The sequence below is a fragment of the Oncorhynchus gorbuscha genome, linkage group LG01 (genome assembly GCF_021184085.1).
Source record: "Oncorhynchus gorbuscha isolate QuinsamMale2020 ecotype Even-year linkage group LG01, OgorEven_v1.0, whole genome shotgun sequence".
NCBI lineage: Eukaryota > Metazoa > Chordata > Actinopteri > Salmoniformes > Salmonidae > Oncorhynchus > Oncorhynchus gorbuscha.
The window spans coordinates 94,757,909-94,778,608 of NC_060173.1; the positions used below are offsets into that span (position 1 = coordinate 94,757,909).

At 40.6% G+C, this 20,700-nt stretch overlaps 2 protein-coding genes across 2 annotated transcripts; both read left to right on the forward strand.

Moving 5' to 3' along the window:
* The first annotated feature begins 848 nt into the window (after positions 1 to 848).
* LOC123989506 (claudin-14-like) lies at positions 849 to 1,608 on the forward strand. Its single transcript, XM_046290614.1, has 3 exons — positions 849 to 1,082; positions 1,225 to 1,453; positions 1,577 to 1,608. The coding sequence occupies exons 1-3, from the start codon at positions 849 to 851 to the stop codon at positions 1,606 to 1,608; spliced, it is 495 nt and encodes a 164-aa protein (XP_046146570.1).
* A 6,705-nt stretch (positions 1,609 to 8,313) lies between these two features.
* Positions 8,314 to 19,919, forward strand: LOC124026233 (high-affinity choline transporter 1-like). Its single transcript, XM_046339370.1, has 9 exons — positions 8,314 to 8,448; positions 9,184 to 9,421; positions 10,401 to 10,514; positions 11,896 to 12,051; positions 12,257 to 12,405; positions 12,509 to 12,652; positions 12,775 to 12,928; positions 15,110 to 15,327; positions 15,717 to 19,919. The coding sequence occupies exons 2-9, from the start codon at positions 9,238 to 9,240 to the stop codon at positions 16,368 to 16,370; spliced, it is 1,773 nt and encodes a 590-aa protein (XP_046195326.1). The 5' UTR covers positions 8,314 to 8,448; positions 9,184 to 9,237; the 3' UTR covers positions 16,371 to 19,919.
* Positions 19,920 to 20,700: the final 781 nt, after the last annotated feature.

Here is a 20,700-nt window from a genome sequence, read left to right on the forward strand (position 1 = left end):
TTCCCAGTCATATGAAATCCTAAGATTAGGGCCTAATTCATTCAATTCACTGATTTCCTTATATTAAGTAAAATATTTGTAATTGTTCTATGTTACGTTTATATTTTTGTTCAGTATAAATCAAACAGTATGATTAAAATAAAACACATTTTATTGTACTTGGGGAAATGCAATATCTATTATGGGCCAGCTGAATGCATATTTTCATTAAATAGTTTTAGTGTTTTTAAACACAAAATATACATTATACAAGAGTTATAAAACAGTCTCTCAATTAGAAGTTAGTGGTTTGTCACATTCAACTGAGCTGGGTGTTGGTTTCTGTGAATGTTTAATCATGTGTGTTCTCCACAGGAGCAGCAGAACAGCCTCAGTCACAATCAAAGAGAGACTAGCTGGCTGAGCTCAGAGGACCACGCTCAACAAGTGGAGCTGAACGAAGAACTTATTAGTCACAGACTCAATGACACCAGGGACAGAACCCTCAGAAGAAGCATCTGTCAAAGAGCTCTAGAGAGCACATGGAAGACACAGCCACTGGAGCCACTGAAGTCACTGTACAGAGCTCCATAGACAACACTGAAGACAGCGAAACCACAACACCTGAGCTCCAAAGGGACCACCACTGCAGGATGGCTTCAACACCATGACTGACTCTAGACCCTCTGGAGTTCCAACAGTACAGCTGGGAACCAGAGATAAAGACCAGAATAATAGGATACTAAACTCATGTCTCAAAGCCATTATTGTGTGGTTGTGTGTGTGGCTCTGTGTGTGTTGATTTGTGTGTTGTGTGTAGCATTGTGTAGTTTTGTGTGTGCAGTTGGTCATTAGCGGATGTTCCAAACATGGCCAGCATGACGGTCCAGCTGCTGGGCTTCTTCCTGGGTCTGCTGGGGCTTGTGGGTAGTGTAGTTGCTACAGTGCTCCCCCACTGGTGGCAGACGGCCTATGTGGGCTCTAACATAATCACAGCCACTGCCTACATGAAGGGGCTCTGGATGGAGTGTGTGTGGCACAGCACGGGCATCTACCAGTGTGAAGTACATCGCTCAATGCTGGCTCTGCCACCTGACCTGCAGGTAGGAATCATTGGTTGTTTGATTTGTTAATTGATTGGTTGATTGATTAGATTAATTTGAGCACACGGTAGCTTAGTAAATAGGGGGTAGGGTGTAATTTGAGCAACAGCCATTATGATACTAAACTCTTCTCCCTCCCTAGGCGGCACGGGCGTTGATGTTGCTGTCCTGCCTGACCTCCACCCTGGCAGCCCTCGTGTCCTCTGCAGGGATGAAGTGTACCCGCTGTGCCCGTGGCTCGTCCATCAAGCATGTCCTGGCCATCAGTGGGGGGGTCTGCTTCCTGTCTGCAGGCATGCTCTGCCTAATCACTGTCTGCTGGACAACCAATGATGTCATCCTCGACTTCTACAACCCCATCCTACCTGAAGGTACTATTCAATATATTTAATTCATCTTTTATTCATTTTATTTTATAACTCTGATACTAGTTTTTTTCACTTAAAAATGTTTGCAGAAATAACAAAATAACAAGAAATGTTACTGTGTTGCAGTTATGAAGTATGAGATTGGCATGGCGGTGTAGAGTACACACTCAATGAATGCTCCTAGTGTGGAAGTGCAAACACTCAAGGATTATGTCTGAGTGTGGCAGATAATAGAAACTGATTGAGGGAAGTTTAAACTCAATGGCTACAAAAAACAGACTCAAGTTACTTTTAAGTGAGCAAGTACACACTCATTGACTTTCCAGCAGACCTTCAGAGAGTCAGTGAGGATCCGTGTGGTTTACGGTGTTAATGTTGTTCAGGTTGTGTCCTTCTCTAGGACTGCCCACAGGCTAATCCTGTATTACTTATCCTGTTGACTTTCTATGTTTACCAGAAGAGCCGAAAAACATTAACAGGACTTATTCCTGATACAAAAATGAGCTTCCTTCATAAAGGCCTTTAGGAAAATGACAGCAGGTATGATAATGGTACGTTTTATTTCACATGTATTATCTGTTCCCGTTTCATTGCTCATAACTTAATGGCTGTTGTGAAGCACTTCCTGTCTTTATAGTTTTATAGTCTCATATTTGTAAACTGCTTTATACTTATACTGCTATTTTAAAATACAAAGTCACCATGGTGCAACAGACTACGTTTGAGTTTGAGTTTGAGTATGGTGGTAGAATGCTCGCTATGTGCATTAGCCTAACTGGAGTAAAGCACAGAAACTTCTGGGAAATGTGATCTGCGCCAGGCCTACAATGACCACACGGTGGCACCAACAGTCTGTCTAGGAGGTGAGTGGCGTTCACTGTTCAAGAAAGAAAAGACTAGCCAATTGCTTGGCAGATATCCAACTTGTTCTAGGTTGAAGACAGGCAGCTTAGAAATAAATTTCATTTAAACATAGTCAATGTTTAAATGAAACTGCTTTTTAAAAGGTTCCTAGAATTTCCATTAATTATGTCCAATCCCTATAACAATATATCCAATTATAACTCCCTTTAAAATTTTATTCGTCTTAATTTTGACAGCCATTTTAAGTTAGCTAAAGGCTATATTTGATCATTTACACGCAGTCCATATCGCAGTCCATGTCAATTCATTATTGTTGTCTGTCTCCTGTTGCAGGCCCCTACCTGTGCTATTAGCCACGGCAGGCACGTGGACAGGTTTATGAGTTGTTTGTGTATTCTAAAGCTATCCAATTAGATGTATCCTCTCTCTGGCAGACCGTCAACATAAAGAAAGGTAAATTAGACAGAACTGTCAGAAGAACAGATAAGTCAGCTGTCTGGTAGCCTATTCATTAAATTGGTCAACATGTTCAGTCTAAATATAGAAATGAAAAATGCCTTTCCAATCTTCAATGCAAAAAGAGGTCCATTGCTCTTAGAAATTAGACAATGTCTATATGAAATGTGCACTGAAATGAGTAAATTGCTTGAACAGACTGAAAACCAATACACTCAAAAAATGAGTTGTTCAACAAGGATTCTTCTAAGATCCTCAAAGTTCTTCGAAGAACCTTAGGGTTCTTGGCACTGAAATTGTACCCAAAAGATTATTCCAAGAACCCCATAGAACCCCATATGAGGTGGGTTCCTACTAACCTCCTTAGTTGGTAGGGGTTCTTGCAGGAATCTAATTTCCCAACAGAAACAAGATCCCCTCAATTTAAGGTAAATGTCTTGTGCAACTCTTTCCCAAACAGAAAATGGACACAATTCAATGGATATCAACGAACAAAGAGGTAAGAATATGTAGGCTATAAGAATATGTAGGCTATAAGAATATGTGGGCTATAAGAATATGTAGGCTGTAACAATATGTAGGCTATAAGAATATGTAGGCTATAAGAATATGTAGGCTATAAGAATATGTAGGCTATAAGAATATGTGGGCTATAAGAATATGTGGGCTATAAGAATATGTAGGCTATAAGAATATGTAGGCTATAAGAATATGTAGGCTATAAGAATATGTAGGCTATAAGAATATGTAGGCTATAAGAATATGTGGGCTATAAGAATATGTAGGCTATAAGAATATGTAGGCTATAAGAATATGTAGGCTGTAACAATATGTAGGCTATAAGAATATGTAGGCTATAAGAATATGTAGGCTATAAGAATATGTGGGCTATAAGAATATGTAGGCTATAAGAATATGTGGGCTATAAGAATATAAGAATATGTGGGCTATAAGAATATGTAGGCTGTAACAATATGTAGGCTATAAGAATATGTAGGCTATAAGAATATGTAGGCTATAAGAATATGTGGGCTATAAGAATATGTGGGCTATAAGAATATGTAGGCTATAAGAATATGTAGGCTATAAGAATATGTAGGCTGTAACAATATGTAGGCTGTAACAATATGTAGGCTATAAGAATATGTAGGCTATAAGAATATGTAGGCTGTAACAATATGTAGGCTGTAACAATATGTAGGCTGTAACAATATGTAGGCTGTAACAATATGTAGGCTGTAACAATATAATATATATAATAATATATGCCATTTAGCAGACGCTTTTATCCAAAGCGACTTACAGTCATGTGTGCATACATTCCACGTATGGGTGGTCCCGGGGATCGAACCCACTACCCTGGCGTTACAAGCGCCATGCTCTACCAACTGAGCTACAGAAGGACCACATATGTAGGCTGTAACAATATGTAGGCTGTAACAATATGTAGGCTATAAGAATATGTAGGCTATAAGAATATGTAGGCTATAAGAATATGTAGGCTATAAGAATATGTAGGCTGTAACAATATGTAGTCTGTAACAATATGTAGTCTATAAGAATATGTAGGCTATAAGAATATGTAGGCTATAACAATATGTAGGCTGTAACAATATGTAGGCTGTAACAATATGTAGGCTGTAACAATATGTAGGCTATAAGAATATGTAGGCTATAAGAATATGTAGGCTATAAGAATATGTAGGCTATAAGAATATGTGGGCTATAAGAATATGTAGGCTATAAGAATATGTAGGCTATAAGAATATGTGGGCTATAAGAATATGTAGGCTATAAGAATATGTAGGCTATAAGAATATGTAGGCTATAAGAATATGTGGGCTATAAGAATATGTAGGCTATAAGAATATGTAGGCTATAAGAATATGTAGGCTGTAACAATAAAATCAAATCAAATCAAATTTATTTATATAGCCCTTCGTACATCAGCTGATATCTCAAAGTGCTGTACAGAAACCCAGCCTAAAACCCCAAACAGCAAACAATGCAGGTGTAAAAGCACGGTGGCTAGGAAAAACTCCCTAGAAAGGCCAAAACCTAGGAAGAAACCTAGAGAGGAACCAGGCTATGTGGGGTGGCCAGTCCTCTTCTGGCTGTGCCGGGTAGAGATTATAACAGAACATGACCAAGATGTTCAAATGTTCATAAATGACCAGCATGGTCGAATAATAATAAGGCAGAACAGTTGAAACTGGAGCAGCAGCACAGTCAGGTGGACTGGGGACAGCAAGGAGCCATCATGTCAGGTAGTCCTGGGGCACGGTCCTAGGGCTCAGGTCCTCCGAGAGAGAGAAAGAAAGAAAGAGAGAATTAGAGAGAGCATATGTGGGGTGGCCAGTCCTCTTCTGGCTGTGCCGGGTGGAGATTATAACAGAACGTGGCCAAGATGTTCAAATGTTCATAAATGACCAGCATGGTTGAATAATAGTAAGGCAGAACAGTTACAGCCTACAACAATATGTAGGCTGTAACAATATGTAGGCTATAAGAATATGTAAGCTATAAGAATATGTAGGCTGTAACAATATGTAGGCTGTAACAATATGTAGGCTATAAGAATATGTAGGCTATAAGAATATGTAGGCTATAAGAATATGTAGGCTATAAGAATATGTAGGCTATAAGAATATGTAGGCTATAAGAATATGTAAGCTATAAGAATATGTAGGCTATAAGAATATGTAGGCTATAAGAATATGTAGGCTATAAGAATATGTAGGCTATAAGAATATGTAGGCTATAAGAATATGTAGGCTGTAACAATATGTAGGCTATAAGAATATGTGGGCTATAAGAATATGTGGGCTATAAGAATATGTAGGCTGTAACAATATGTAGGCTATAAGAATATGTGGGCTATAAGAATATGTGGGCTATAAGAATATGTAGGCTATAAGAATATGTAGGCTATAAGAATGTGTAGGCTGTAACAATATGTAGGCTATAAGAATATGTAGGCTGTAACAATATGTAGGCTATAAGAATATGTAGGCTATAAGAATATGTAAGCTATAAGAATATGTAGGCTATAAGAATATGTAGGCTGTAACAATATGTAGGCTATAAGAATATGTAGGCTGTAACAATATGTAGGCTATAAGAATATGTAGGCTGTAACAATATGTGGGCTATAACAATATGTGGGCTATAAGAATATGTAGGCTATAAGAATATGTGGGCTATAAGAATATGTGGGCTATAAGAATATGTAGGCTATAAGAATATGTAGGCTATAAGAATATGTGGGCTATAAGAATATGTAGGCTATAAGAATGTGTAGGCTATAAGAATATGTGGGCTATAAGAATATGTAGGCTATAAGAATATGTAGGCTATAAGAATATGTGGGCTATAAGAATATGTAGGCTATAAGAATATGTGGGCTATAAGAATATGTGGGCTATAAGAATATGTGGGCTATAAGAATATGTGGGCTATAAGAATGTGTGGGCTATAAGAATATGTAGGCTGTAACAATATGTAGGCTATAAGAATATGTTGGCTATAAGAATATGTAGGCTATAAGAATATGTAGGCTATAAGAATGTGTAGGCTATAACAATATGTAGGCTATAACAATATGTAGGCTATAAGAATATGTGGGCTATAAGAATATGTGGGCTATAAGAATATGTGGGCTATAAGAATATGTGGGCTATAAGAATGTGTAGGCTATAACAATATGTAGGCTGTAACAACATGTGTGCTATAAGAATATGTAGGCTATAAGAATATGTAGGCTGTAACAATATGTGGGCTATAAGAATATGTGGGCTATAAGAATGTGTAGGCTATAACAATATGTAGGCTGTAACAATATGTGGGCTATAAGAATATGTAGGCTATAAGAATATGTAGGCTATAAGAATATGTAGGCTATAAGAATATGTAGGCTATAAGAATATGTAGGCTATAAGAATATGTTGAAGGCTAGTTGTATTAGGTGCAGATGACTGAACTGCTCACTTTTGTGTCTGCAGGTATACAGACGAGGAGCCATACAAAGGTATGTCAATTGGTTTTGGTATGTATGTTATGCAGATCACATTTACCATCCTCCTCACTTACCTCTTCAATTAATATCCCATAGGCCTCTACATTATGGACAATGTATGTGTATGAAGACCATTATCAAAACGTTTTTTAAATTCATATTTACCACAAAAACTAGGGAATAAATACTGTTGTGTGCATGTTTTGTTAATCATCTGCATAATGACTATTTCTGGGATTCACACCCTCCCTACACCTCTGATGAATATAACAGGAAACCTGTTTGTTCACCATGAACTTCTAAATCATTCTGGTTATGGGTAGGAGGAACATCAACACGACTGAGGATATGTCTATTGGACTTGGGGTTCTGCTGGGAGTTTATACCTCATACATTTCTTTATTCTGCTTTTCCATTGAAACCATAATAAACACTGATGACAAAAATATTGTGTTATTGTTATGCATATTATTAATAATACTAATAACAGGGGGGTTCAAAAATGTACCTCAAAACGTTCTCCAAAAGGTTCTTTGAGGATCAATAAAAAGTGGTTCTTCAAAGAACTGCTAGGGGGTCCCCCAAAGTTTCAATTTGAAGAACCCCTAAAGGATACCCCAGGAATCTTTTCTTTTTAGAGTGTAGAATGGATGGAAGTGGTTGTTTCCAAATTTCAGTACCGTGGACAGCAACAATCTGACAATTGCGACTTTATACTCCAAATCCCTGATGAGCTATCTCCAAATACTTGACGCACACCACGCAGAGCTACTCAATGCACACTGAAAGTAGAACAATGTTGGTGTAGGTCAGGGATCATCAACTAGAGCGGATGGTCGGGGGCCTGAACATAATTCTAAATCATTTGTAGACTGCAAATTGACTGCAAAAAGCCCACACAAATATATTTGACTTAAACATAATTATTTCAAACCTTGCTTACATTTGTATAGGATCACGTCTCTCTATAATCTGTGGGAATATACCAAAATTAAAATCACGTGGAGATGATTTCCTGGTGGGTTTTTGTATTTTTATGTCCAACAGTTTGACTGATTCTCGTTCCTATTGCCCATGGCTATAATGTTAGACACTATCCTGCATAAAATGGCCCATGTTTTACCAGATAAATAAATAATTTAAATGTTACTGGATGTAGCAAGAGAAAGGCCATCCATCCAGCATTCTAACCTCCCACTATCTCAATATTCTCCCGCGTAAAAAAAAATCCCAGTGCTTTCATTTCCACTCAACAGGCCCCTGTGTGAACGTCAATCACGTCTAAATGTAACCTGGAGAGTTAACGAGGTCCCTTCAAACCGGACGTTTTAGAGGACATCTCTCCCCTGGGTGTGCGTCATGCCATTACCTATTAGTTCTTTTCCCGTCCTTTCCTGGAAGACCTTCACTGTCTGCCTCTACACAACCTTTATTGATAAACCAAACCCACCACTCCCCTTCAGCTTCTCACGCCCATACCCCCACCCCCCTCTGACGAATATTCCTCTCATAAACCATACCGGGGAATTACACACGGGTGGCGTGGATTACGTTGAGTTCTAAGATCTTTCCTACCAGGATCTTACCCATTATTCTCTGGAAATCCAGTTGGTCGCTATTTTGCAACCACCGCCCGACGTCCATTTAAGAGCCAACTATAAAGGTAGGAGGAACACACACTCTGTCCTGGATAGGGTACTCCCTCGTTCTCCAAACAATTGTCTTTACATATATGTTTCAACCGGTTTGTTAAATAACTGTCGACTCAAGATTTAATTCAATTAAAGTAGAAGCCATTAGCTGAAATTACGTTTAAGTGTGTGTGTGAGAGATCGGCGGGTCTTTGAAAGGAAATCGATATTACTGCTTTAGTCGCTCCTGAAACCCTGCCGTCAGCAAGAATTAAACCTGAAAAGTGATTTGATTTTGGTGGTGTGGCACGAAAGACACATCCAGTTAAAATGTCTCAGCACTTTATTTTCCTAGTAGGGCGCGCAGTCCGGGATGCGTAATGCGCCTTTTACGCACATGTGAAACCGGTGTAGAACAGCCTTTTCTACATCTGATAAAACATGGTTACAATCACAATCCCTGTTTTACTTTAAACATGATTGTTAAACCCATAATCATTCGTGGGTGTATTATGTAGCCTACATGATTTTGGTTAAGATGTAAATAAAACAGTCCACAAAATCTTGTAAAGAGTGTAAAGAGAGAAAGCTCAAATTGTCAAATAATATTATAGCCAATACAAATTCAACTAATTATTATTTAGCCAATTATGTAATAAAACAGTTACATCTGTTTGTCTTAAGAAGATACACGTTTGATTGTGCGTCTGATGACCACTTTACCGGGAGTGGCTGAAGTGGCTTTTTCCTCTCCATCCCTGGCGCAGGTCTCAATGAAACGCCGTTCCTCACGCAGAGACTGATCACGGCAGTGGAAGAGGATGGCCGTCCACGCTGAGGGGATCGTGGCTATAGTGATCTTCTACTTGCTGATTCTGGCCGTGGGGATATGGGCCGCGTGGAAGAACAAAAACTCAGGGGTGTCGGAGGGCCAGGACCGCAGTGAAACCATCATGGTGGGCGGGAGGGACATTGGGTTGTTCGTCGGTGGATTCACCATGACGGGTGAGTTGTGACATCTTTTTAGACTTCGCGACTTGGAGAGAGATTGTAGCAGGGCTGGGTTGGCTTATAACATTTAATTCATGATTTGAAAACCTACAATTGTTTCCTATGAGGATGGTTTACATTTAAATGTGGACTTCTTCCTAAATTGACTGAATTGTTGGAGAGGAATTGCACCTTGCTTTTATTTCCAAATATTTCCGCTGTCAACTTTAGAGACAGTTTTGTGATGGGGAAATTGAAATCAATCATGTTCCTCATGACACAATGGAAACTGACGTAATAAAACAAATGCCTGTGTGACTATTTTTCCCCACACAGCAGTCAGACCAGCACCGCGGACCGGTTTTACGCACGGACCTTTATCAACTGTTGCGATAGGCATCGCGAAAATCAATTAACTAAATTTCAACGACAGCTGTTGTATCGAGTTGGAGAACACAATGTATCGACAGGCTATTGTAAATGCACACCGTTTCATTATCAGAATTATTCCCTTGTTTTAGTGAGAACAACATTAATTGACGCCAAAGTTAATTAAAGACCCAGAGCATTTCCTAACTAATCTCTTTGATGCTATTTTAATAACAGACCCCGGAGGTGCAGGCTTTTATAGGCGCGAAAAGTCATCAATTATTTATTTTCCGCCAGTTACAGAAATGCTCAGGAAAATAATGGTGGCCTAATTGATCCATGTGAACCGTTTCATAATTTACCAATCCTGACATATTCATTAGCTTTATTAACTGGGAATAACAACTAGGTTATTAACGTTCTGTGATTTATTCGAATAAATATATCCGATTGGATATTAGTTGTGTGATTAATTTGAAGGCTACAATGTGGCTCTAAAATTAAGTCTATGAAAAACATAAAACTATAAGAAATCTCAACAATTTGGATTTTTTTTAGGCAAGCTTATTAATGTGTGTTAAATATTTTAATATATCTTAAACTATGTGATGAACCTCTCCTCCAGCTACATGGGTGGGCGGCGGCTACATCAACGGGACGGCAGAGTATGTCTACCTGCCTGACTACGGCCTTGCCTGGGCACAGGCTCCCTTTGGATACGCCCTCAGTCTGGTAGTAGGTAAGGACACTAACCAGTTGTGTTGGGATTCATCATCATCAATGAAGGGTAGTACATAGTACGGTCGTTCCACCAATTAGGTGCCTTTTGAGTATAGTGTAACTTTCACCAAATATATACATTCTGTTCAACTTCATAAAAAAACGAGTTTTCCCATCTCAAGATGTTAAATAGAAAAAAATACTATAGTAAGTGTCTATTAGCCTAAGTGTCAAATATAGTAACACGGTTGACTGTAACAGTGTTGAAAATGTCATCTTATATCAGGCATAAATCCCCTTGCTAAAGGGGGAATGGCAGCTTGTTGTGTGCAACAGGGAGGGGTCATTGAATGCCAGCTTTACAAATCATTTCAATTGTGAGAATATTTATAGCCTGGCTATCAATGGGTAACAGCGTTGACGTGTTATTCTAGCCTGGCTATCTATGGGTAACAGCGTTGATGTGTTATTCTAGCCTGGCTATCTATGGGTAACAGTGTTGACGTGTTATTCTAGCCTGGCTATCTCTGGGTAACAGCGTTAACGTGTTATTCTAGCCTGGCTATCTATGGGTAACAGCGTCGACGTGTTATTCTAGCCTGGCTATCTATGGGTAACAGCGTTGACGTGTTATTCTAGCCTGGCTATCTATGGGTAACAGCGTTGACGGGTTATTCTAGCCTGGCTATCTATGGGTAACAGTGTTGACGTGTTATTCTAGCCTGGCTATCTATGGGTAACAGCGTTGACGGGTTATTCTAGCCTGGCTATCTATGGGTAACAGCGTTGACGGGTTATTCTAGCCTGGCTATCTATGGGTATCAGTGTTGACGTGTTATTCTAGCCTGGCTATCTATGGGTAACAGCGTTGACGGGTTATTCTAGCCTGGCTATCTATGGGTAACAGTGTTGACGTGTTATTCTAGCCTGGCTATCTATGGGTAACAGTGTTGACGGGTTATTCTAGCCTGGCTATCTATGGGTAACAGTGTTGACGGGTTATTCTAGCCTGGCTATCTATGGGTTACAGCGTTGACGGGTTATTCTAGCCTGGCTATCTATGGTAACAGCGTTGACTTGTTATTCTAGCCTGACTATCTATGGGTAACAGTGTTGACGTGTTATTCTTGACCCTCTCAGTTGTTCACTACAAAACACCAGAAAATGGCCAAAAATAGTAGAACCAGCTCACCTGCTTTTACACTATGATTTGACTATTAGATGTTAATTTTTTATCACCATAGTAAAACAAGAGTTCACTTCATGTAACAGGGTTGACATTAAAATGAGGCACAGGTTGTTGTCGTTTTTGAACCTTAAAATGAATCACTAATCATTTTGTGGGACAACCCAGTATCTCAATGACGATGTTGGTTAATGGTGTCTCTCTCGTGCTCCAGGTGGCCTGTTCTTTGCCAAGCCCATGCGCTCCAGGGGTTACGTCACCATGCTGGACCCGTTCCAGCAGATATATGGGAAGCGCATGGGGGGGCTGCTATTCATTCCCGCGCTCATGGGGGAGATCTTCTGGTCTGCCGCCATCTTGTCAGCCCTGGGTAGGCTTGGGAACATTACTATTTTAACTCCATTATTCAAATAAAAAATCCTTATTGAAAAGGGAGAGATGAGGAAAATGAATAGCTATACATTCTTCAATAATCAGGCGTTAGACTGCAGCAACACATGTTTATTTATTTGACACATCAGACCTGACTTCATACCTGCTGCTGATGTGTGTGTGTGTCCCTGTGTTTTGTCTAGGAGCTACTCTGAGTGTGATTGTGGACATTGACATCAACATGTCGGTGGTGATCTCAGCCCTGATAGCCATCTTCTACACCCTGGTAGGAGGCCTGTACTCTGTGGCCTACACTGACGTGGTGCAGCTCTTCTGTATCTTCCTGGGACTGGTGAGTCCCTCCTTTGCCATACAACTCCAGGATGATGTACTCTCCAGCGCTGATCATGGTGCTGAAACCCCCCCACCCTTCCCCTCATCTCTCTCTCTCTCAGTGGGTCAGTGTGCCGTTTGCCCTGTCCAACCCAGCGGTGTCAAGCATCAGTGTGACAGCTAAAGAGGCTGTGTACCAGACACCCTGGCTGGGTAAGATAGACTCAGCAGACACCTGGATGTGGATCGACAACTTCTGTCTTCTGGTATGTCATCATCAGTCAATTATATTGACTATAATGTAATTATGCTTAGGTTTTGAGTATGTATTCATTATAAAGCTGTGCGTTGGTTTGTTGTGTATTGACTGTGGTGTTTCTGTCCCTAGATGTTGGGGGGGATTCCGTGGCAGGTGTATTTTCAACGGGTTCTCTCTGCCTCTTCAGCTACGTACGCCCAGGTTCTGTCCTTCATCGCTGCCGCTGGTTGCCTGGTCATGGCTGTCCCCTCCGTCCTCATAGGAGCGATAGGGGCCTCCACAGGTAAACACACACACACGCACACAGGCACGCACACACTCACATATACACAGGCACTCACATACACACACAAACATTTGTCTCACACATATTTTCTCTTATGTTGTTCATATCCATGAATCCACTCACATTATTTACTAATGGGAAGTATGATAAAATGCCCCATCTTTCTCTATTAGCTTGTTTCTACAATGTAGCTCAGCTCAGATGTATACACCAGTAGGCAGGATACAGTGGGATATAAATAACACCAGACGGCTCCTGTCATACAGCACGGAGAGGGATTCATTAGGAGATGTGATTTCTGTCAATATTACATCAGGAGGAAGACTAATTAATTAGGTTGATCTGAAGATTCTTCATCAAAGTCACTGTTAATCAACAGCTGTTTGTTAAAGTCCAGAAGTGAGAAGGAGAGTGAGACTGACTGACTAGGGGTATGACTGACACGGACGAGTGAGGAGAAGGGGGAAGTGGTAGAATGGAGGGGGAGAGGAGGTACTGAGATGGCAGATATATGTTCTGGTGTTGTGGGGATTATTCCTCTGTTGAGAAGCTGTATCTTGCCTGTTGAGATACATGCAGTTCCTGTCATCACTGATGAAATGACAACGTTCAGAATAGTTTCGTACTATGGCTTCGAGACTAGAGATATTTTCTAACAGACAGATTGAATCACATCTGTTGTATGTACGGATTTGAGTAAACCCTGCCCATATACATTTGATAAACCCTACTAATGAATCTCCCATATACATTTGATAAACCCTGTCCATATATATTTGATAAACCCTGTCCATATACATTTGATAAACCCTCCTAATGAATCCCCCATATACATTTGATAAACCCTGTCCATATACATTTGATAAACCCTGCCCATATACATTTGATAAACCCTCCTAATGAATCCCCCATATACATTTGATAAACCCTGTCCATAAATATTTGAGTTAACCCTGCCCATATACATTTGATAAACCCTCCTAATGAATCCCCCATATACATTTGATAAACCCTCCTAATGAATCCCCTATATACATTTGATAAACCCTGTCCATATATATTTGATAAACCCTGTCCATATACATTTGATAAACCCTCCTAATGAATCCCCCATATACATTTGATAAACCCTGTCCATATACATTTGATAAACCCTGCCCATATACATTTGATAAACCCTCCTAATGAATCCCCCCCATATAGATTTGATAATCCTTGTCCATATACATTTGATAATCCCTGCCCATATACATTTGATAATCCCTGTCCATATACATGTGATAATCCCTGTCCATATACATTTGATAAACCCTGTCCATATACATTTGATAATCCCTGTCCATATACATTTGATAAACCCTCCTAATGAATCCCCCATATACATTTGATAAACCCTGTCCATATACATTTGATAAACCCTCCTAATGAATCCCCCATATACATTTTATAAACCCTGCCCATATACATTTGATAATCCCTGTCCATATACATTTGATAAACCCTGTCCATATACATTTGATAAACCCTGTCCATATACATTTGATAAACCCTGTCCATATACATTTGATAAACCCTGTCCATATACATTTGATAAACCCTGCCCATATACATTTGATAAACCCTGTCATATACATTTGATAAACCCTGTCCATATACATTTGATAAACCCTGTCATATACATTTGATAAACCCTGCCCATATACATTTGATAAACCCTGTCATATACATTTGATAAACCCTGTCATATACATTTGATAAACCCTGTCCATATACATTTGATAAACCCTGTCATATACATTTGATAAACCCTGTCCATGTACATTTGATAAACCCTGTCCATATACATTTGATAAACCCTGTCCATATACATTTGATAACCCCTGTCCATATACATTTGATAATCCCTGTCCATATACATTTGATAAACCCTGCCCATATACATTTGATAAACCCTGTCATATACATTTGATAAACCCTGTCCATATACATTTGATAAACCCTGTCCATATACATTTGATAAACCCCGCCCATATACATTTGATAATCCCTGTCCATATACATTTGATAAACCCTGTCATATACATTTGATAAACCCTGCCCATATACATTTGATAAACCTCACCCATATACATTTTGGCCCGAAAGTACGTAAACTACTATGTCTGTTGTCTTCCCCAGACTGGAACCAGACTACATACGGGGCAATTCCTCCCAAAGAGAAGGACCAATCAGATATGATCCTGCCCATCGTGCTGCAGCACCTGTGCCCACCCTGGATCTCCTTCTTTGGTCTGGGGGCGGTGTCTGCCGCTGTGATGTCATCAGCGGACTCCTCCATCCTTTCAGCCAGTTCAATGTTCGCCAGAAACATCTACAAGCTGGCCTTCAGACAGTCTGTGAGTGCACACACACACACACACACACACACACACACACACACACACACACACACACACACACACACACACACACACACACACACACACACACACACACACACACACACACACACACACACACACACACACACACACACACACACACACAGTGGGGCAAAAAAGTATTTAGTCAGCCACCAATTTTGCAAGTTCTCCCACTTAAAAAGATGAGAGAGGCCTGTAATTTTCATCATAGGTACACTTCAACTATGTATGTATGCCCCACTGTACATACATACATATGCAGGCACGCACAGTAAACACACAGGAAACACAAGGTACACAAATGCACACAGATACAAACACTAAAGTCCCTCCTCCCCTTTCCTTCTCCTTAACCCCCATAGGCGACAGACCGTGAGATCGTGTGGGTGATGCGTATCACCATCTTTGTGTTCGGAGCTCTGGCCACGGCCATGGCATTGCTCACAGGGACAGTATACGGCCTGTGGTACCTGAGCTCCGACCTGGTCTATGTTATCATCTTCCCCCAGCTGCTCAGCGTGCTCTTCATCAAAGGAACCAACACGTACGGCTCGGTGGCCGGCTACATCTTCGGTCTGCTGCTGCGTATCGGGGGAGGGGAACCCTACCTCAAACTTCCCCCCTTTATCTACTATCCCGGCTGGGTGCAACAGGAGAAGATCCACCACCTGACTGGAGACGTGGAGTACTTCATCCAGCAACGCTTCCCCTTTAAAACGGTCTCCATGCTGGCCTCCTTCCTGGGTAACGTGGCCTTCTCCTACCTGCTCAAGTACCTGTTTGAGTCTGGGACTCTGTCTCATAAGTATGACTTCATGGATGCTGTGGTGTCCAAACACAGTAAGGAGATTATGGACAAGACCACGTTGGTCAGTCACGACAACATCATCCTGTCGGAGATGGCGCCGGTCAAAACGCACCTCAGCACCTCACTGGCCGGGGCGTTTACAAACACAGAGGCTCTCAGTGATGACGAGGAGTCCAGCCCCGAGTCCTTAAACAACGACCAGGAGTAGAGACCAGGACCCAAAGCCCAGGACCCAGAGCCAGACCTAGACCCAGAACTGACTAGAACCAGCCCTCCTGGGTACCTACCCTCCTGCAGAATGTTGCTCCAGCCTTGATCTAACATACCTGACGCTACTAATCAGCATCTTTAATAGCTCAACCAGGTGTGCTACAGTAGGGCTGGAGCAAAAGCCTGCATACCAATTGCTCTCCAGCAGAAGGGTTAGCCAGCCCTGATGTAGATCCTTGAACCCAGGCCCAGACCAGGTCTGTCCAGCCATCCAGCCCCGTTGTGTTCTCATCATATCAACCACTGACTGACTCTCTGCGAATCAAACGCCATGGTCATTTTAGTTTTCTGTTCTCAGTGCTGCTACAGTAAATGGAGTCATTATAAAGGTAAGGTAATCAAGGTATAAAATAGAACTGTCTGTATGTGTCAATAGGGAACTCTGAGATGGATGCCAGCCCAGAGGGTGATGAGAATAATGCAACATTTAATTGTGTGTGTGTGTACGTGTGTGCGTACGTGTGTGTGTGTACGTGTGTGCGTGCGTGAACAAATTCACCTCCATTAGTTATGTGTCTGAAATCAGTTTTAGATTATTTTATTTATTTATTTAGATTATTTCCTAATTTGCTAAGAATTAACTTACTAATACAGCAATACTGTTTTTAGGGTCCATGCTTTAAATATATATGTCATTACAAATCATTACAAATCGTTGATTGTTTTTTATCTTGATAGCAAAAACACAACATTTCAGTTTGTTTTTATGTTGTGTGCTCATAATCTAATTTACACACAATAACCTGGTACAGTTCAGAATACTCAGTGTTAACAGTATTTGCATAGTAACCGGATTTGAACAGAGCTGAGAAGAGAAACTCCTATTCCATGTTGTCCATGTCCCAAAATCCTCCTCTCTGCAGGTGGAGAGGTTCAATACTGTGCTGTTGTGTTAGAGGGGAACACTTGCTATATTTCACAGTCTTACATCACATTTTTACTGAGAAACTACCGTGTGTCAGCAATATAGGTGACAAGACATACAAATACTGTATTAATGGCTATACTGGTTGAAAGTGGACCTAGCTGTGGTTTTCATCCATCTGCATCAGAAATTACACCATATTCCCTATATAGTGCACTACTTTTGGCCAGAGCCACATAAGATTAGGTAGTGTGCTATATAGGAAATAGGGTACCATTTGAGATGGGCCCTATAATCGTTTGTTACCTTCTCTAAACTGTTATTGAGTGCAGAGCAGCAGCAGAGTGGCAGAGGGGTTGGGGAGGCTGAGATTGCTCCTCCAGGGATCGTATCAATAACCTGTTTGCACGAACGATTCGATTCTTCTCCATCCGTCTGCCCCAAGAACATTTGATTGGTTCCAAGCTGGTTATGAGCTGAGACAGGAAAAGAACAGCACTGGTTGTTTTGGTATCAGTGGTTGTAATGATTGGAAGCTGAGCAGGTCCTATGCTGAGTGAATGATAGGTGAACGCTGACAGGGAACGCTAGCCTTTTGGGGAGCCCATGTTTTATGTTTTAAACGTAATTTCCTGAGATTCTACACATTTTGCCATGGAGTGTAGTGAAAATGTTCAAATTTATAACACATTTCATGCAATAGTACACATTTTGCCGTGAGGCAGAGAGATTTATTTGCAGTTCTACAGCAAATGTTCTGCAATTTTATCCATTTTGTAATGACTTATGCCATGTTAATATGATATTTGACTGAGAATGCCAAACAAAATCAATGGGAGCCTGCTGGAGGTCAGGCCCCCTGGGCATTTGGTATTCGGCCATGATTACTACAAGTTTAGATAGCTGACGAGTTTAACTACCACTCTAAAAATTGTTGGCTGACATGGCTAAATGAGTGGCTGTCAGTAGCTAGGTTTCCATCCAATTTCAACAGATTTTCATGCAGATATTCTAAAACCTGCATGAAATAATATGCTTATTTTTGCACCAGAGATGTGTTTCCATTAAACTTACGTTTTGCCTTTAAAATACTGTGCGTGACGTAATGTAGATTAAAATAGCTTTTGTGGTTAAATTTCCATTTAACAGTACCAAATGAAAAATAATAGTTAGATGGGTTTCAATCACATTTTCAGCTCTACTGATGGTTCTGTCACAAAACCTTTTGAGTTATATAATGTATTCACTCTGGTCTTGGCAGTGTGCTCTAGCCAACAGCTGGCAGACACAGTGCAGCTAGATTACCTATGTTAGGAGATGATTATGGATAAGAGTGTGTTTTTCAAACGGCAGCCAGGAATCGATCATGTCACCAGAAGAAGACCCTCAATATTTTTTCGAAAGGAGCATCAAATTCATCACCTTGCACATTCACCCACTGTGTGAAGTTCATCGTAACTTATTTCAACTGCAGCCTAATAAACTGCATGGTTTTCCGAGTCGTAGTGGGAGGACCACACAATATATCACTGCATCACTCCTAGTTTATTTTGATAGGATGGTTATTATTCCAATATTTGCGCATAAAGGCGCTTCCACTGCCATTTCTCACATAATTCCTTTTACAGACACAAGAAGATCACACCATGTTGAACCAACACATTGTCTGTTGGCATTTATAAAATTGTATCGGCATTTCATGTTTCCATCAGCCCTGTCGTGACTTTTTATGCGTCAGATAATTCATGCTCATGAAATGGCTGGATGGAAACGTAGTCAGTGAACTGACATAAGAAGAAACAAATGCTGATGCACAACCACATTTCTAAATTGCACCTGGTGTATTATACTATTCTAACTGTCAATAGTAAGTTGAGACCCTGACCGACTTCCTTTTTAAAACATTTGTGGGGGAACCCCCTAGCAGCCAGGGGCCCTAAGCTTATGTCTCTTATGCCTCGAACCAGCCCTAAACGCTGAGGAAGGTCTGTTGACCAATAGGTTGGTCAGAGAAAATATGTCAAAAAGCAGATTTTCTGATGGTGATGGGAAATGTGGTTGTTGTTTTGATGTTGTTGAGTATTTATATTCTCTGCTTCACTCCTCTCAAATAGTATTTGTTAGCAAACATTTGCTGGTCTTAATATATAATTTTAATCTGTTTGAATTATGGCCTTAATTTGGGTAGTATTGGGAGCTGGTCTGATGCTATGCAAAGTGTCAGAGTGGACTTGTGTGTCAGGCAGTCTGTTTGGAATGTAATGTGAATGTAAGGTTTCCTCTCCTTCAACCAGGAGACCCGGCTTCATGCTGTCTTATGTGCTACAGTATCACTGGAAAAACAAATCAAAATGAAAGAATAAAAAACATAATCACATCAGTTGCTCGGCTGGCTATACTAAATGTGCTTCTATGTCGTAAATGGAAATATATATTTATGTGTGATACATGTATATACCAACAAAGTCAGCATATGAACAAATGGAATATACGTTTCAATGCAACATGATCAATTATTTATCCGTTTAGTGAGGTGAAATTACAGCTACATAATTATTTATTTATTTATGCAGTGTCTATAAAATTATGGTGATTAATATGTGAGGTAAATAAATTATATTATTTAGCACATTGATCATTTGTCTTTCATTGTTTTTGTGTATTACATATAACCAGTGCAGTGTGAGAGCTGTAAACAGCTGGTATAAAGAGAGTGCTGACTGGCTGATTTGATAGCTCTGGGTAACGTACCACGGTAAGCGAGACTGGTTAACAACATGACGGGCCAAGGTCTTCCCTTTACTCTCTAAACAATCTATCCAGCTCCAGTGATTTTGATGGTATTTATGTGTAGCCCTACCTCTGTGATCTCCAATCAGGGCATCAAACCCACTTTTTAGCGAACAGTGAAAAGACAGACTGATTTCTCTGCTGATGTGTGTGTGTGTGTGTGTGTGTGTGTGTGTGTGTGTGTGTGTGTGTGTGTGTGTGTGTGTGTGTGTGTGTGTGTGTGTGTGTGTGTGTGTGTGTGTGTGTGTGTGTGTGTGTGTGTGTGTGTGTGTGTGTGTGTGTGTGTGTGTGTGTTTGGCAGCTCTGACAGCAGTGATGGTTATTATATTCTGTGTTGGTCTTTGATTGATGCCTTTTTCCAGAACACCAGATGAAGCACTCTCCTGCCAAACAGACAGACACACCCTGACGGCCTTCTGTAATGCCAAACAGACAGACACACACCCTGACGGCCTTCTGTAATGTCAAACAGACAGACACACTCCTTGACGGCCTTCTGTAATGTCAAACAGACAGACACACACCCTGACGACCTTCTGTAATACCAAACAGACAGACACACACCCTGACGGCCTTCTGTAATGCCAAACAGACAGACACACACCCTGACGGC

What these genes read in the sequence shown, in the direction of transcription:
- LOC123989506 (XM_046290614.1), top strand. Translation starts at nt 849, where the DNA reads ATGGCCAGCATGACGGTCCAGCTGCTGGGCTTCTTCCTGGGTCTGCTG. An exon ending in CTCTGCCACCTGACCTGCAG is followed by an intron (nt 1,083 to 1,224) that starts GTAGGAATCATT and finishes CTCCCTCCCTAG; the next exon opens with GCGGCACGGGCGTTGATGTT. An exon ending in CAACCCCATCCTACCTGAAG is followed by an intron (nt 1,454 to 1,576) that starts GTACTATTCAAT and finishes ACTGTGTTGCAG; the next exon opens with TTATGAAGTATGAGATTGGC.
- LOC124026233 (XM_046339370.1), top strand. Translation starts at nt 9,238, where the DNA reads ATGGCCGTCCACGCTGAGGGGATCGTGGCTATAGTGATCTTCTACTTG. An exon ending in CGGTGGATTCACCATGACGG is followed by an intron (nt 9,422 to 10,400) that starts GTGAGTTGTGAC and finishes CCTCTCCTCCAG; the next exon opens with CTACATGGGTGGGCGGCGGC. An exon ending in CGCCCTCAGTCTGGTAGTAG is followed by an intron (nt 10,515 to 11,895) that starts GTAAGGACACTA and finishes CTCGTGCTCCAG; the next exon opens with GTGGCCTGTTCTTTGCCAAG.